This window comes from Pelecanus crispus, chromosome 7, assembly GCF_030463565.1.
Source record: "Pelecanus crispus isolate bPelCri1 chromosome 7, bPelCri1.pri, whole genome shotgun sequence".
In the NCBI taxonomy this organism is placed as follows: Eukaryota; Metazoa; Chordata; class Aves; order Pelecaniformes; family Pelecanidae; genus Pelecanus; species Pelecanus crispus.
The window spans coordinates 28735083-28753322 of record NC_134649.1 but is presented as its reverse complement, the minus strand read 5'-3'; the positions used below and the strand labels follow the sequence as shown (position 1 = coordinate 28753322).

The 18240-nt window shown below is 34.7% G+C and overlaps 1 protein-coding gene across 1 annotated transcript in view; it reads left to right on the top strand.

Annotated features, from left to right (window-relative positions):
* PPARG (peroxisome proliferator activated receptor gamma) overlaps positions 1-16725 on the top strand; it is a 31702-nt gene extending 14977 nt beyond the window's left edge. The window contains exons 5-7 of the mRNA XM_075713748.1: positions 4710-4909; positions 8776-9226; positions 16478-16725. Coding sequence (XP_075569863.1) covers positions 4710-4909; positions 8776-9226; positions 16478-16725 — 899 coding nt within the window. The remainder of the gene's footprint in view (positions 1-4709; positions 4910-8775; positions 9227-16477) is intronic.
* The last annotated feature ends 1515 nt before the right edge of the window (positions 16726-18240 follow it).

Sequence of the window (18240 nt, the reverse complement as noted above, 5' to 3'; positions counted from 1 at the left end):
GGGCACTTACAAAAATGGGGAATGCAAGGAGACACTTAGCAGCTACAGCCACATTTTTTCACGTATGAATGGTACATACCACTTGGCTGAAGGTTAAAAGAGACAGTAGTGTTCTCATGCTTTGAATATTGTTTTCCTTTCCTTCTCTAGCCACAGTGCTGCCCTGTGTTTAACCCTTAACTGCTCAGATTATATTCTGAAGTACCACTAAACAGAAGCTTGGTTCTTTTATTTTAGAAATTTCATTAATTTTTTCTCTTCTACTAAAAGTACTATTTATATAAAACCAACTACTGTAATGGGAAAAAGAGCACATATGGCAATATGTCTTTGTTATCAGTTCTGGGAGCAGTGAACTGCTCAATCTGTGCACATGCCTCCAGCAGACTCAGACAGGTATCTGCCCTGGCTCTCTATTGTGTTTTCTAGTGTAAGAAATTGTGTTTATAGTCTATCTGGGGAGTCATTTATGCTCAAAAATAATCTAGACAATCAGAAGAGTGATGTACAGAACAGTCTATAAGTCTATAGACTATAACAGTCTATAAGTGAATTCTCCAAACCATAAAATGTAGTGTAAGGATAAATTTTCTACCTTTTCTATAGAAAAGGAAATAATATAATGTAGCGTCTTACTACATTCACTATTGGTTTTATATCACTGACATTTGGAGAATACCAAGTTAAAGAAATAACTGCCAAAGGAAAGAGAGAGATCATACATTCCAGCTGCAGGCACATGCCCAAACTTACACAATCTTCTATTAATGTGAAAGAAATTGCCATCTGAACCCCTTGACCCTTACAGCATGAGCAGCGAGCCATATTTCCAGATCTCTTATACCAGCTTGCTGGCTTGTCCCTGCCCTTCCCATCCCTACAGATCCTGCCTTGATCCACTTCCCAGGCTCCCAGGAGGTAAGGAAGCTGGGCCTGCTGTGAGGGTAGATGGAGGAGAGAGAAGATAGAGTGGCAAGGAGGATAAGCAGTCCAGGGAAATAGAAGATGAGGTCAGGGTCCTAGGAGGGAGATGGAGAAAGAAGCAGAAAAGGGAGAAGATCATGCCACCCATCCTTGAAATTTTCCTCAACCACCAGAAATGCAGTGAACACTTATCTACCCTGTGAACTCTCCTTTTTCCACCCTAACCTCTGTAAGTATCATCCCTCCTGCTTCTCCTCTTGCCCAAAATCCCGCTTTCCAAATTCCTTCTGTAAACCTCCTGGTGCCTGACCTCTCCCTGACTTTTGTCTGTCCCCTGAAAGTGACAATGACTTCTCCAAAAGGAAACTACTAGGCTAGTACCACAAAATTGAATTTTGCCCCAAGTTTTGCCTAAAATGCTAATAAATGTTGAACAGAATCTGCTGCAACTAATATAATATTTATAAAATATATTCTTAAACATTCAAAAAATATTTTAAAACTGTCCCTTTGCCTATCAAATTATAGGACAGGAATGTTTGAATTGCAACTCTCTAACTTTATGTTGTTAATGAATTGCTATATTTAAAATATACTTTTGGGTCCTGATCACCTTTTGTTTAGGAAACTTTATTCTCATAATTCATGAATTACATCAGAAAGCTTCCAAGACACACATTTTTATGAAATAGGGACAGTGTTTGAAAGTGGATCATGAAAGATCCGCTGCTATTAATCTGTCCTACAAACATACATTTAGAAAGAAACAAACACATGTGGAAATAATACATTGCTAATAAACATACAGTCCATACAAAAGTAAAGATGCACAACAAACTTTACCTCAAGCACAGTTTTCACACACTAAACATGAAAAAATATTGTGAGATTCCTGAGGGATTTCATTATGGCCAAATTATTTTATGTAGAAGTTTAATATTATGATGGCAGGCAACAAGATACACCCTGAGGATTTATATAGTACAGAAAACAGTAAGATCTCATTTCCATTCTTAGTGAAGTCAATTCATGTGTTTAGAAGTCTTGGTCCTATCTGCTAAATGCAAACTCTGCTAATATTAATGGTCGTTTTGCTGAACTGATAGACATGTGATCTGATAGCTGGCAATCCCACTCAAGTGGGTTGTTAAACCAAGGATGGGTGGTTTAGGCCAGTAAGAGATAATCCCCTACTATACTGCTTTGATTAGCTAATCAGCTAGCACATTGATAACAACAGGTAGTTTGGACTGATTTGATATAGATGTAATAGCTTTCTGTGCTATGGGTAAACCTTGTTTTGTTATATCCAACTTAATTCTGAATGCAGCATGCAAGCATTCAAGAACAGAAGTTAATGCTTATGACCTAGTTTACCATATAACAACATACAGGCTAATTTTCTCTCAAAATTATCTCCTCGGCATTTTAACAGACTTGCTATACAATTCAATGTTATCCTACGCAGTAGTACTTATTTCTTTTGTTGTTTGTGGGGCTTTTTTTCCTTTTTCATTTACAAAAAAGGAATTTAAAATAATCTTTTTTTTTTAAAAGAAACCAGAAATCTGATCTTCGTAGAAGAGTTAGCATCATGAGGCCCCATGCCAAACCTGTGCCAAATATTCCTTAAAAATATATAACAAATTTCTATGCAGCTTTAATCATGTAACATTTGATATAGTCTTCCTCCACATCTTTGGGCTTTAACTCCAAAACAGATTATACATGAAGGTGCTTGCATTCATAAAATTTAGCACAGTGAAGACAATGCTCTGATTTAACATTAACATTCACAGGGGTTTTTGACTGTATATAAAAATTACACAAATTCTTAAACACATGGAAATAAAAAATTAGATATGATTGCAACAAGGAAGACTACTGAAACAAATAGCAAAGTAATAAATAGTATTTGATTTTTATAGCACTTTTAATGCAGAGATCTCAAAACACTTTTCAGGAAAATAAGTATCACCATCACAAACAAAATAAAAATAAATGAGTTAAAGAAGGCACCTAACTCTAGAACCATTTACAGTAAATGAAATATTAAAAGTATTAACCCAATCAGAAGCATCAATATTTCACAAGATTTTTTTCTGTTGATTAAGCTATTGCAAAATGCACATTTGAAAAGTGGACGAATTAATCATAAAACATAATCCTATGAATGTCACAAATTTAATATTAAATTAATATTCAATCTGAAACCAGGTTTAGTGAAGAACATAATAGCTTCTAATGAAAATATTAATTTAACAAATGTCTAGCCGCACTGATCAACACGGACTTTTAATTAACCTTTAACACTTTTATTAGCTATATTATTATTTTAACACCTTCTTGATCCCACATTTTAGTTATACTTGCTGTGCCTGTAACAACTTCTTACAATAGGTATGTAATAATATATATTAGCGTTATTAAATTGATGACAGTTTGATTCTTTTTATTGAATCAGTCCTTAAGTGTCACCAAAAAAAAAAAAAAAATCTGTAAATACTATAAAATATTCTCAGTGAGTTTTCATTATATTTACTTCATTAAATACTTCATTTTACATCTTCAAGAATGTCTGAAATGCAGATATTAGTATCATGGGTTTAATATTATCAACATGCATGCATGTTTTTTTAAAAAAACTCAAAGGATTTGTGTTAACTACAAATAAGAATTTTTAATAGTGAGAGAATCTATTTTAACTGCAGAATGAAAATACCAAAATGGTCTTGATTCACAGTGTTCATAGAAGCATATGTAGCTGAATTAGTTCCTTTGTAGTTATGCTGAAGTTTTCCATGGTTTTACTTAGGTTACACTAAGTACAAATATGAACTCTCTTTTTTGTTTTATATCATTTTTTATACATTTTATGCAATCCTTTATTTTTTCTTCTATTTTTTGTTTTGATGCTCTTTTGTTCTGTTTTGTTTTCGTAAAATAAAATAAATTCTGTTTTTTGAAATACCATATGATAAATCAATCTTGACCTTGATGGCTCATTTGAAATATTTTCCAAGTCAGTCCCCATATGAATAAATAGTGTCTTGGATAGTAAGTACATAGGTGTAAAAGTAGGAGGTTTACAGCCTGCCTTACGTTGGTATTGAGCAATTGTGAGATCATATGACTAGGTAGAACCGTTTCCTGTTCTTTCAATACTGCATGTACATAGAGTTACCATGAAGAACTCAGCCTTTTCTGGCTTTTTTGTTCCCTGCACAACCTTCTTTCTCATTCCTTAATTCTGTTGGTAACATTTTATAGCAATTGCTACATTTAGTTCTGTTGAACTATTTAGAAATTTATTCCTGCAAGGCATGTGAGTGTTTTGTTTCTAAACAAATAAAGAATCTGAGATCCATATAGTGATTTGCCCAAAACAACACAAGGCTGAATGGTGGTTCCTACCCTAAGCCAACAGAATTTTAATATCTTAAAGATTCTTTATATTTTATTTAGATTGGAGGTAGAATCAGTGGTTTTCAACAACTCTGTCAGGTGAGCTAACAATAGTTTTGCATTTCCAAGCAAGATATTGTAATCTCACTGTTTGGGCACATAAATTATTTCCTCTTTGAGATTTGTTTGTTTACATTTATTTAAAGCACTTCAGCTGTTTTGCCTAGATTACTGGAGAAAATCATCTTTCTCTTACTTGCCTAAATACTGTTTTAATAAAAATTTGAAGAGCTCATAACAAAAGGTGACATAAAAAGTTATTCAAATATGCTTTTTTAGGTGCAACTATAGCTATAGTAATTGCTTGTCATCTTCTTCAGCCATCAGGTTTGGTCGAATGCCACAAGCGGAGAAGGAGAAGCTCTTGGCAGAGATTTCCAGCGACATCGACCAGTTAAACCCTGAATCTGCTGATCTACGAGCACTTGCCAAGCATTTGTATGACTCATACATAAAGTCTTTCCCTCTGACCAAAGCCAAGGCGAGGGCGATCTTGACAGGAAAGACGACAGACAAATCAGTTAGTTTCCTCTGTTGTTTTTTTTTTTTCTTTCTTTTGAGTAAATGATTTACCACATTGACAACACATCTTTTTTTTAAAAAAACAAAACAAAACAAAACAAAAACCAAAAACTTTGCTGTTGGCAGTTACATATTTCAAGCTGTGTCTGAAACACAGGAAATGTTTTTAGATAGGATAAGTAAACATTATTTGAAAAAACTCCAAGTTCACCTAATAAAATACTTGAAACCAGTACAAGAATTTGAAGGTCATCTTAACCTTTTTGTATTCTCTGATCCACTGTTCCCGTTTTCCTCCTCCTTTACCAAAGGTTATCTTCCACACTATCTGTTTAAGGTGGCTATCTAGCTGTGAGGAATCAGTTGCTATACTATTCAAGCATCCATATCATAGCAGATTATCATAGCATATTACAGTACCAGCTGAACCCAAAGGAGTATTCTTTTTCATGTGTCAAATGATTCCCAATACCAACACCATTGCTAACCTTAACTATGATGCTTATGATGCTCTGATGACTTCCTGCATTTAACTGGGTTATCTTGGATCAGATCAGTATCCTGTGTTGGTACAATTTGAGTTTTAGGAGAAAGTACAAGACAATCTTCTAAAAGTAAGGAACAGAGATATGTGTATTTGTGGGTTGCTTTGGAAACTTCACTGGCAATACATAACAACCTTCTGTATCAGTGAGAAGGAGGATAAATAAGATCTGATAATTATGGTAGGTTTTAAATTTTGTCACTATTTTAATACCTAAAGAGCGGAACAGTTTTCCAAAACTAATAACTCTTAATTTGATATATTTTCTAGAATGATTGGCAGAAATTTTATTGTCAGTTTTACAACAGAGACTGTATTTTATTTTCTTTAATAATTTCAAGGACAGGAAAGAATTTTGAGGCTTTCTTTCTTTCAAGGCAGTTAAAATCATAATTTAAATATTGTCCCTAATTTGGTTGCACCCCTCACATAAAAACTTCAGATATTGTGGACACTTAAAATTTGAGTAACTTTTCATCGTGGAGTGTATAAAGTTTGAACTGGCACAGTGTATTTGTTCTGCAGAAAGCTGATACGCTAAGTCCACTTGAGGGTCATTGCTTTTTCCAAGTCTTTTCGCAGTTCCCTCTCTTATCAGAAACATAGGTTACTGGGAAAGAATTAATACAGCAATTTAGTTTTTTGTGTGTTCTTAATAACTATGTACCCGCACTGGGAAACAGAATAGAACTGGGGTGTGTAATTATATATCTTTTTTACTCCTCCTCTTATTAAAAATGTCACGAGGAGGCCTGCTCCTTTTTTCTGCAGCTGCCCACTGTGCATGCTCTGGAACGTAACAGAAATTTGGGCAGGGTTACCTACAGTGCTGTCATCTTCTGTTTTTCCGGACGTGTGTTTAGAAATCTGGGAAGTTTGTTTCTGAGGTCCCAAGTGCATCCACAAATCCTACTTTTGTTCTGTAAGGTTCTATGAAGTTATCATAGAAATCAACTGGTGTGTGGTTTGCTGCTCTGCTGTGCTGGGTACTTAACAAATGCCTGGGCTTACGTAACTTGGTCACATCTGAAAGTTATGCTAATGCAATACTCGTGCAGTAAATATATAGTATGCTATCAATGACGTTCTACCTTTTTATTGAAAGTTTTAAAATTTTGCCAGATTAGAATATAGAAATAAAACAAGACATAGAATTCAGTTTTTCATTGCTGCAAATTTTCAAGTCTTTTTAAAAAAATAACGCTGAAAGAGTGACACTAGTATTTCATGGTTACAACTTTTATGTTATTTGAACTGTAATGTACTTGGTTCTCTGGAATATCAAACTGCTTACTATGGGCATAGTTTAAATTTATGTTATTTTTTAATTGCTATATCATCTGCATTAACTGAAAATTATTGGATATGCTAAGTAAGTGTGTCAAAACTAAAATGGCTAACTCATCTTCTTCTGGGATATACAGTGCTCATTTGACATAAGAGTCTACTCACAAAGTTCATCTGAATCTTTATTTTAAAAATGTCTTTAGCTATTTTGAACTGTTTCTTGATTTTCATCTTCTAATGTCAGTAGGTTGGTGGCATTGTGTAGTCTTTCTAAAGCATATGTACATGCACAGAATAGATGACTTTTTATTGTACTTTGTGCTCCCACTTAAGATTTTCGAGAAAGAAAAGGAAGGAATGACCTACTAGTACTAAACCATGCATTTTAAAAGCCTCCTCTACAGTCTTGTTATTCCACTGTTTTGCATATGCGTGCATATGTACAGATACGTATAAAATGTTTTTTCTGCTGCCAAAATAGCATTACTTCTTGAAAAATAACTTATCCTCCTGGCTTTTCTAAGTGCAGTGTCTTTATTTTTTCAGTTTCACACTGAAATCCTGGTGCAAGTGGACAAATAGTGTCATACCTCACACTCAAACTAAATCTTATGGTCTGGAGCTACGTTTACCTGTGGTTACTGTGAAAGTGACAGCACTAGTTTCATTGGTCTTGTAAGCAGCAGAATATTGATTTAACTAAACCATTTTGAAAGCTGAAATCCTCAAATAGAAATAGAATTTTAGGAGCTTCCAGAAGCTGATTCTGTGGGAGAGGACCGCTGGCTATGTATAGGAAGGCTTGGGTTATTTTTGAGTCTGTTCTGCAGCTTATAATGAATATAAAACTATGAGAATGAGCACCCTTATGATTAAGGCATTAGAATCTGTAATCATAAAGGATCTTAAATTAAAAAATGCATTTCTGTAGTCCAGTTGTTGGTGTATAATTCCTTGTAAGTTAATTAATTAATCAAATATGTTAACAAACCTATTAATATCAGTAGATATTTGTTCAGTGCAGCAATGAACTATTTAGTCATTTGTTCTCTAAGGAAAAAATTCTTCAGATAAATTCAAGAAATCCTCACTTAACCACTTCTTTAAAACCAGGAGCTGCTTCTGCTATTCTGAAACAGATTGTTTCCAGATCCTAACAAAGTTTTCCTGGCACTACTTTTTCTAATCTGCTTTCAAAATTGATTTATTCCAGTTGAGTTTATTTGACAGTCAGACTCATTCTTGTGTTCTGAACTGTGCTGCTGTAGTTTGTGTCATGTTATTTGTGTTTTCTTTCCCATTGACAAGTTGTTTAAGTTTAAACATATCCTAACTTTGTTATTTTTTAAGGAATTAACAGCAAAAGGTTACACTTATCAGGTAATCAATACCATAAAGTTGGTATTACTTGCAGCACTTTCTAGAAGGATAGAACTTGAAAAGAACATGACAGTATGTGAAGTAATCAAAATGTGAATATACTCTGTCTTTCTACAAAAAAGAAGTTATGTTATCAGAAGTGCAAACATGTCACTGTACACTTACTGGATTCTGTTTTATAGAAGCCAGTAAAATTCAGGTAAAAGGAGTAACATTTTAACCTTTTGTTATTAAGCATTCCAAACTTTGAATTCTGGTATTACAGAACTTCTGTAACACAAAAAAGCAAAAAAAAAAAAGAACAAAAGAAAAGGCAAAAATCATGGGTATTTTAAAATAGTGTTCCTTACTCCCCTCCCCTAATTATTAAAAAAAAGTATCAAAGTCCTATTTTTAGAATGTGGTTTCACGGAACATGTGAGAAGTCCTTAGGAACTACTTGTCCTTTCTGTAAATCATTTTAACATTGTGAGGATAGTTGCTTTAATAGGTTTATGAAGATTTAACCCTTTGGGGTCAACTACCCTTGATATATTCCTCATAGAAGTGTTTTCTGATGAGTTACACCTCTGTATGCTACTTCAGTTTCTCAGGAGCCAAATGTTCACAGAAAGGACATTTGAAAGTAAATTGTCTTTTCCTTTTATTTTTAGCCATTTGTTATTTATGACATGAACTCTTTAATGATGGGAGAAGATCAGATCAAGTGTAAGCATGTGTCACCGCTGCAGGAGGAGAACAAAGAGGTAGCAATTCGCATTTTCCAGCGATGTCAGTTTCGCTCTGTGGAGGCAGTGCAGGAGATTACAGAATTTGCCAAGAACATTCCAGGTTTTGTGAATCTTGACCTGAATGATCAAGTAACTCTCCTGAAATATGGGGTCCATGAGATCATATATACTCTCCTGGCATCTCTGATGAATAAAGATGGAGTTCTTATATCTGATGGACAAGGATTCATGACACGGGAGTTTCTGAAGAGCCTGAGAAAACCTTTTTGTGACTTTATGGAGCCCAAGTTTGAGTTTGCTGTGAAGTTCAATGCACTGGAATTAGATGACAGTGACCTGGCAATATTTATAGCTGTCATTATACTAAGTGGAGGTAAGTGCTGTCTTATTTAATATTATATTTTATATAATAGAATTGACACTTTCACTTCCTGTCCAACCAGGAAAGTACTCAGCACTACGGGATGGGAGTGAGTTTATTTACACACAGTTTTTTATTAGTTTTCAGCTTTCTTGACATTGTTTGCCTTTTTTTCAGTTTCAGGCAGAAAGTGAAAATGTAAATGACCTGATATTAATGATGGAGCTGGAATGCCTGCTGAATCAGCAGTTCATTTAGTTAGAAAACAAAATCAGGACTCTTTCTGAAAACAGGAAGAGTGGAATTTCACTGGCAAGAGCTTCTAAAAGTTAAAATTCTGCATGAGGATTTTTTAAACCTGCAATTAGATTGTGTGGCTTGCTAATTGTACACAAATAGCTTTGACTCCATAACAATTTCAAAATATATGTGGCATTTGGCTTACAGGATTTTATGGTGGGGGTTTTTTATTGTTGGTTTTTCATTCATGCAACGCTTTCTTTGCCTTTAAAAGGGGGGTAAAAAAGAATGCCTTTCTCAGGAAAATGATGGTCTCCTAATGCCTGAAAAAAGACAGGCATTGAAGACTGCCAGTATGTTCTATCTGATTCTGAGGTGATGTAGCTATTACATTTTGTGAATTTGCGACTGCTACCCAGATTTAGTTCACTTAGAAACTTTTCCACCGAGAATCTGAGATAGCAGATATATATTTCAGGTCAGATTGAAGGTCATTTACTTTGGCCAATACTATCAAGTTAGTGATGTCGCACAAAGAAAATTTTACCCAACTGATTTGTGTGTACTTTGGCTTAGAATGGTACTGCAGATATCAATGGGAGGAATGTGCTGAATGTTCTGAATTCAGATTCTCCACAGAGCAATGCCGAGTATTTTGTTATTAAATTATGTTTAAGCAATCAAACACAACAACCACATGCTATTGTTCTAAAAATGAACATTCTGTTGAGAATGCATTGTTACATATAGCTTCATTTAAAATCATGTACAATTACTTTGGGCATTGTGTTTCGTTCAGTAAAAATGTGGTATCACAATATGGTTTATTAGACTAACTAAATCCATTTCAAACAAGTACAGTTCCCAAAAGACATTTTCTTGTGCAAATATTTTAACACAATGATCCCTGGGGACTCTGAATTGATTTAGGAAGGGAAAATATGTTACTGGTATATTTTTGGTTGGTTTTGATGGGGGAGGAGAAATTATACAAGCCTTATGAGGGCACTATACAAAACATGCTGATATTTTGCATTTTCTAATATAATGAATTTTGACAGATGAGAAACAGGCCTCTCAAAATCCACTCCTAATTTGAAAAAGGGAACTTGCAATCTGCAAAGCTAGGTCTGCTATACTTCAGTGATGTTTGGTTTACATTAGAGGAAATAGGTATGATGTAACTAATCTCACATTTTAGATCTCAGGAGGACAATGATCTACAGCAAAAAATTTGACTATGCTGAACCAGATTTATCAACAAGTCTTTTTTTAAGAATAATTTGTAAACAGAGATCCACAAAGAACTACCTGAATTTTAATAGTTAGTTCTTAAGTAACTCTGAAGCAAATCCATATATAAATCGATATAAATATAAATCAGTCCTTTCTAGAAAAATCCTTTAATTTCTTTATAACAAAGATCTCTCACCATCTTTATTCAGATTTTTTTTTTTTCAAAAAAGCATGATAGTTATTTGTAAAAACTGAGTTTATATTTTGAGAACAATTAAGCTTTGCTGCCAGTTAAGAGAGTGGTTTTTATCATGGAATTTATAGTCAGATATGATTGTATTGAACTGTATGCATTCTGTGGCACCATAATATCTTATGTGGTATGGAACTGAAATCCTATTTCTCAGATGTCTCAGACGCTCTTGTTTCTCCAAGAGCTATGTTCTTACAGAACTTAATTTTTATAATAACTATATGAATATCGAACCAGCATGATTTCATTGCAAATAGGATTTCAAAACCAGCTCGTATTACCTCAAGGACTTTACTAGCTGCAGGAATACTGTAATGTTTAAGTCACTTCAAGAAATCCTGTGTACAAATATCTTAAAAGAAAATCAGTTTGTGAAACAAAAAAAGATCCCAGCCAAACACTCTAATTCTAAGTGAATCTGTCATTGCCTAGCGAAATTATGTGAGCTCTGCTGGCTCCATGGGTGCTATGTCTTATGCAGCTCTAAAAAGAAGAAGAGAGAAGGGAGAGAGAAAGATAATTCCAGCTGGAACATTACATGTAGAAAGCTTTTCATTGTGAAGTGTTTGGAATTTGCCACAAATCCTATGAAACAGTTCAGCCTTTTGATATCGAAACAGTTGCTTTTGCGTTATATGTAAAAAGGCAAAATGCCTATATAACAGTAATAAGAAGCTGACAAATTAACTATAATAGCAACAAAATGAAAGCACTCCCACTTCCACAGTCAGTCATTTTATTCTTTCTGAGCTGCTCAGTGCAGCCTCACTGTGTCTCAATGATTCCAAATGTTACTCTGAACTCATTATTACAAAGCTGAAGAGTTGTTCTTAATGTTAGTATGTTGCACTTTAAAGTAATACTGTAAGTGGCAAACTAATTTTAGTATTCTGAATATAATGCTGATGAGACAGAGAGACTGTGTGAGCGAGCAGTAGGATATTACCTTGTTTTTACAGAAGAAATGCTCTATGCCATTAACAGCAATGCCAAACTCTCGTTACAACATTCTTTTACTTATGGTAACTTTGAAAAACGTGCTTTGGTAAAATGAGATTTGGAAAACTTTTTTCAAGGAGGTATTCTTCCTCCCTATTGTATTCCTCCATGCCATTGAGGCATATGCTCAGCTAGTAGTGAGTGCCATGGTATACATGTTAAAGAACTTAAAACATCTTTAAAAATATTATATATGCCTGAGCTGAAAATTAAGTTTATCATAAGAAGAAGGTTTAAGGAGAACAAGCTGGATGTCTGTGTTTAGGCAAGAAAGATTATAGTCCAAGCCTTATTGGGATAATGTACATTTGGAAACAGCAAACTCACTCAAGCAGGTTGTTGTCAAATAAAGAAAAAGCTCAAAAGGTAATTTTGTAGTGTGTTTACGTATCATGGATGGACTTGAACTTTTGTATATCTTCTGCAGTGTTCAGGATATAGTGGTGTTTGGAAATTGTAGTAGGGTATACTTGTAAAGACCAGACACTGTTAGTCAACACGTAGTCAAACTCTTACTTAAATTCAGAAATGTTGCTACATTCACTTCTTCTGTTTTCTGAGTGTGTTCTTTACAGTAAATTTTGAGTTGTGAATCACTGCTGCTTGTTTAAACACTATATTCAATAATTTTGCTACACTCTGAGATCAGCAAAATTTGAAGTTTTATCACTGAATAGTGCCAAGAAATAGTTCATATTTGACAGCTACAGAACTCCTGCTCTAGCAAACCTGTTAGAGCAAAGAAATGCTTCCTAATCAGACCAAGAACTGCAGATAATCACTGTGGGCTTTGAACCAAAATCCTGGTGACTACAATACATGTGACAGTCTCAGAAGAAAAACCTCAAACTGCTGAGTCATATTTGCCTCAACAAAAGAAGTAGCATAGTTGTTCAGTCAGCCATATCTTTGTTTTATCACTTTAAGATTTTAGAATGTGTATTTAAATGCAAAATGCATTTAATCAAAGATATGAAAATATAAAGGTATGAGTAAAGGCATGCAGATGGCAATTTCATATGTGATGAACAGAAAAAAAATGCAATTATTGTTAGGAACATGAAAGAAGCACCCAAATCCGTAAGTAAATAAACAAACAAAATATTTTTCCCTGAGACAGTATAGAACATCAATTTACACAAAGTCATACTGTTGGCGCTCAAAACTAAGGGGCTATTAGCCTTTCCCAGTCACCGTGAACATTTTCTTACTTAGAACTGTTTCCTGCAGAATTTTCAAAACAAGTGAAACAGCTGTATGACAATGAATGAAAACCTAAACAAAAACTGAATAAAGTAATAACAAAAAGAGAAATGTGGTGCTCTCTTGGCTTAGTCTGAATGGATAAAAGGCAGGTTGCAAATAGCACATAACAAAAAATCTAAATTTCAGTAAATAATCTTCTGTGGCAGAGAGGTTTAAAAGTGGTGTCCAATTCACTTTTAGTTATCTCTCACCTTAGTCATTTCAACTCTTTCCTTTGGCCTTCTGTAACCTAATTTCATTGTATCACAAGAATGTCCTGCTACAACTCATTCGTTTTTGTCTTTCACTTCCCTCATCAGTTCCCTTTGCTGTTTTCTCTGTGAGCTTTCAAACAGCATTCTGACTTGCTTAGCCTCTTCAAAGGCCTCCACCACAGTATCACATCTAGTTTACTCCCATTTCTGTTTCTCGCTATTCTCTATCCAAATTTTTCTCAAGGCCTACTGTTAATCATTTCCGTTGTATTTTTTTCCTACAAGCCACATCTATCTGGAGCTCCTTACTGCTCAAAATACACCTTTTGCTACAAAAACCCGATGAGTCTGGAGCGTATATATTTAAGAGCATCTTAACAACTTGAAATTTACCATAATACCTGTATGTTAAAGCTTTTGCCTTCTGTTTCCTTTCTTTTTTTTTTTTTTTTTTTTATTTAGATATGTTTCTTGGAACAGAAACAGCATTTTCCTCTGTAAGAAGTTTTTACTGAGAAAGTATAGCAAACTGTCAACACCCGAAAACTAATGTCCATATCCTGAAGTTCTCATTCATGAAAAATCTCTCTTGCCTTCAATGGGAATTTTCCTTCCTCTTAAATTGGCTTATTTAAAAATAACATCTGATGATCTCCTAGGCTTTTGTCATAGTCATCTTTTCTGACTTTAGTTCCACTGGGTCATTATAAAACCATTAGACTGCGTTTTTCAAGGAGCTTAAGGATTTTAGGTGCTTAAGTCTCACTGAACTTCAGCTGACCTCGGGCACCCAAATTCGGGGGGCTCCTTGGTAAGTTCCAGTCTCAGTACTGATCTCCTGGGTTTGGCTCCTGGACTCCTCCTCCCCAGTTGCGCTGGGGAGCATAATGTTTCAACTGGGTTTCACTTCTGAAAATCTCACACCCTAAAAATTCCCACCATAAAAGACGCAGGGGGCAAATGGAGATTAATCTCAAAGGAAATCAAGGCCACAGTCTTTGTGCTTTTTGATTTTTTTTTTATATCACTGTACACTGAGTCATACCCAGCTAGTTCAGAGTTCATCTGCAACACAGAAGTAAAATTTAAAGCTATCGCAACCCAAAGCCAAAATTATTAACAGTTTTGAAGTACTGAAAGTTGGGAAGTTTCTGAAAGATATAAAGAAGGCAACAAGATTTTGCAGCACATGCAATGCATTTAGGTAATCTAAAAATAAGTATCTAAAATTTATAAAATATTCTCTAAGTATCTTTAAAAGAAGACTTGATAATATTGCCAAAGGAAATTAATAAAAAGGACCCATTTGTTTGGAGACAATTTTCTGCTTGCAGATACTTACTTACAGACTTTCTGAACCATATTTTATGGTATTATCAGTTGAATGGTATCAATAAGTGATGTCTGCAAGACAAGCACAGCTTATTAGCATGAAATACCAAATGGAAACAGTGGCCAAATGGGTCACTAAGTCCAGTCACCTACAACCGAAAGCTGTTCCTTCATAAACCCACTGTCAAACAAATACCAAGCTCCATATTCAAATTTACTGTTATTACTATTTCTGAAAAACTACCCACAAACCTCACCTCTTTGAGAGTTAACTACCCTTTCCTAATCAGTGACCTACATGTATTCACGGCTTGTGTATACTCGTTTGTTTTCATGCCAACTTTCCCTTTTAGTTTACACTGGAATTTTTTCTCTGTGAAGTAAAACTCCAATGTATTTATAAAGAGCTTTGTTTTCTCTCAGCCTTTTTTCTAGTATACAACACAAGCCAAGCTGAGTTAGTAGAACTGGATGCACAGAAAGGTTAATAAGAACATAGGAAATAACAGCCTATTTTTAAAATTTTTAATATAGATCAACCTCTTGTCCTTTCTGAAATGGAAATACTGCCTTAGGGAAGTAATTTAAGGCTAGCTATAAGGACTGCTTTTTATTGATCAACCTATGAAATTAATTTCATAGCTACACAGCAAATGTTATATAAATTATTGACTGTTTTTTCATGGAGTATGCTGATAATCAGGAGGTGTTACCCCGTATAAAGTAGTTTAGCAGTAACAATTCACTGGTGGTCATTGTCATATGTGAAGATTCAATAATATTAAGCAACTTTATTAACTTTCATGGCTGTAGAATCAAATAATTTATTACCTCAAATTAGAAAACAAATGTTACAAATTATGTTAAATAATGATTGCAACCACTTAAGAAGGTATTTGGGGACAGACAGAAGTTGAACAGCTATTATTATGAAAGATAATAATGTTTAAAAAAGAAAGATTTTGCTTCTGGCCAAAGAATAAGATATGCCAAAGATAATCCTGGACTTTCACAGCTGTGACAGTGCAAGTAGCTGACTTTAGTTGTAAACATCCATCCCAGATTCCTCCATATGGAGGAGAACTCTCTGTTGGCATGAGCCCAGAAAAGGCATTTTCTGTACAAGCCACATCTATCAGTCCTCCACTGCCATAAGCATGTGTGGCTAAGCTAATGAGCTATGCTAAAAGCTATCGTGAGACTTCTTAATAGCAACTGGAACTTGGGTGTGGAGAAGAGCTGAAGCTGTGATTTTTAAATCTTCCAGGTTAGTGAGACTGCAGAAGTTGAATTTATGCCTTTTTTTTATTTTGATAGGTTAGCATCCATCTTAGCAGGAAACATTTTTAATGGTAGGAACTACATGCAAATCTATCCGAGTATATGTTGATTTTCCAAAAGTGAATTACCTGATACAGACTGTTTATCCCCCAACTATATCTCACTCTTCCTTTCCATAAGCACTCCCAGTTTACTGTGGAAAAGGCATTGTAGTGTTGTATAAACATGTGTCTCTATCTGCACCGCACAAATGCTTGAACTGTTTCTAAGACTAGTTCTAAAACTTCTTTGAGCAAATTCTAGTAAGATCTTACAATAAATACATTAAGAAATTGTCAAATAGTTCTCAGGAAGTGCCATATGTAAATGCTTAATATACTAAGAAATCTTAAAGAAATCAATACATGAAATCGATGTTTCCATATTCTTCATAAACTTACAACTCCCTATTTTTTTCCCTAGATCGCCCAGGTCTGTTAAATGTGAAGCCCATTGAAGATATACAAGACAATCTGTTGCAAGCTTTGGAGCTCCAGCTAAAGCTGAATCATCCAGAATCATCACAGCTGTTTGCAAAGTTGCTTCAGAAAATGACGGACCTCAGACAGATTGTAACGGAACATGTGCAGCTGTTGCAAATAATAAAGAAAACGGAGACAGATATGAGTCTTCATCCACTCCTACAAGAAATCTATAAAGACTTATATTAATGACCATAGTAGTTCTAATCCGCTGACATAATGTATGTTCTTCAGATTGCACTATTTCTTTGAGGGAAAACTTTGCATACCTAAGAAATTACTGTGAAACAGCATTTAAAAAGAGAGAGCTTAGTATAGTAGATCTATTTTATGCATATTGTTTATAAAGACACATTTACAATTTACTTTTAATATTAAAAATATCTATATCGTGAAATTGTCGGCAGTATTTTCAGAATTAATTTTTTAAACTATCTTATTTCTTAAAATTGCTTGTCCAGTATGATTGATGCTTCACTGAAGTTGGTTAAGCATGCAGTTAAATTTTCAACTTAAAAATAAAAATCTTTCTCCTTAAACATTTCTAGGGAAATGTTTTAAGTATTATGTTTGATTTTGTGCTCCCAAGGCAGCAGCAAAATAACAATAAAATTGAATCACAGATTAGTGTAACATCCTATAAGAGCTTAAAAGGTGAAAGTTAGAAGTGTCAGGTCTGACAATATTAGTGCCTACCGTAATATAATTTTACACTGATAGAGCTCTGTAAAGAGCTCTTAGTGTAAGTAAGAATTAGGCCCATCATTTGTGGGCAAACCCAAAAACTAGATGCCATTTCAAGAATTAATTAATTAAAGAATATGCACTGCTTATCACTCTAGGGAAGCAGAGTCTTTTCAATTACTCTGCTCATGTAAGTCCAGGGCAGGTGAAGCAGCAGCCTGGGTGGAGGTGCCATGCAGCTGCCCCCCCATGGCCTCCAAGGCACATGCCACAGCACATAGTGCTAATGCAGCTTTCAGTCACTCTGTTGAGTCTGTAGTTGGAATGGGTTTGTACAAACCGCTTAGCTTGAGACCTTCCCAAACTATTTGATGAACTGTCATTGAACAATGTATTCAGTCAAAAATGTCATGGAAAATTGGAATAGTGTGACTCCTCCTGAACAAAAGCAAGGTTTGAATTAATTCTTTAAAACATAAACCTGTAATGGAAACCCTACTATGTTAGTTTGGCTTGAGCTATCATTGTTTATCACTGCGAACAAGAATGCTGTGACATGTTCGCTGCTGTTAAGATTGTTAATTTTCTTCTATACGTTGCCCTATAATGTCACTTAAGATTTCCACTGGCAGCAAAGCATTGGAGAGTGAATAAATTTAACAGAAGGTAAATTTACTTCACTAGCTTATTTTGGTATTCTCAGTACTGGTGTGAGATTCCCTTAGATTCACATTTAGCCTGCCCACATTTACTGTTTGTCAATGTGACCCCTGACAAAGTCAAGCAGGTGTGATCCACACTGGTGGACCCAAAGAGGGAATGTTGGAAAAAAAAGCCACTAATTCTAACATATATATTGAAGTAAGGAGCGGTCCTCAATTGAATATCCTTAGTTTGCTCACCATTTTATTTATGTAGCAAAAAGTGTGCCTTAAACTTAGGGAGGCAAGTTCAGTGGTGATATTTAAGTGGACCAAGTGGTAATGTAAGTGTATATGTGAGCAGACTGGATTTTTGGGG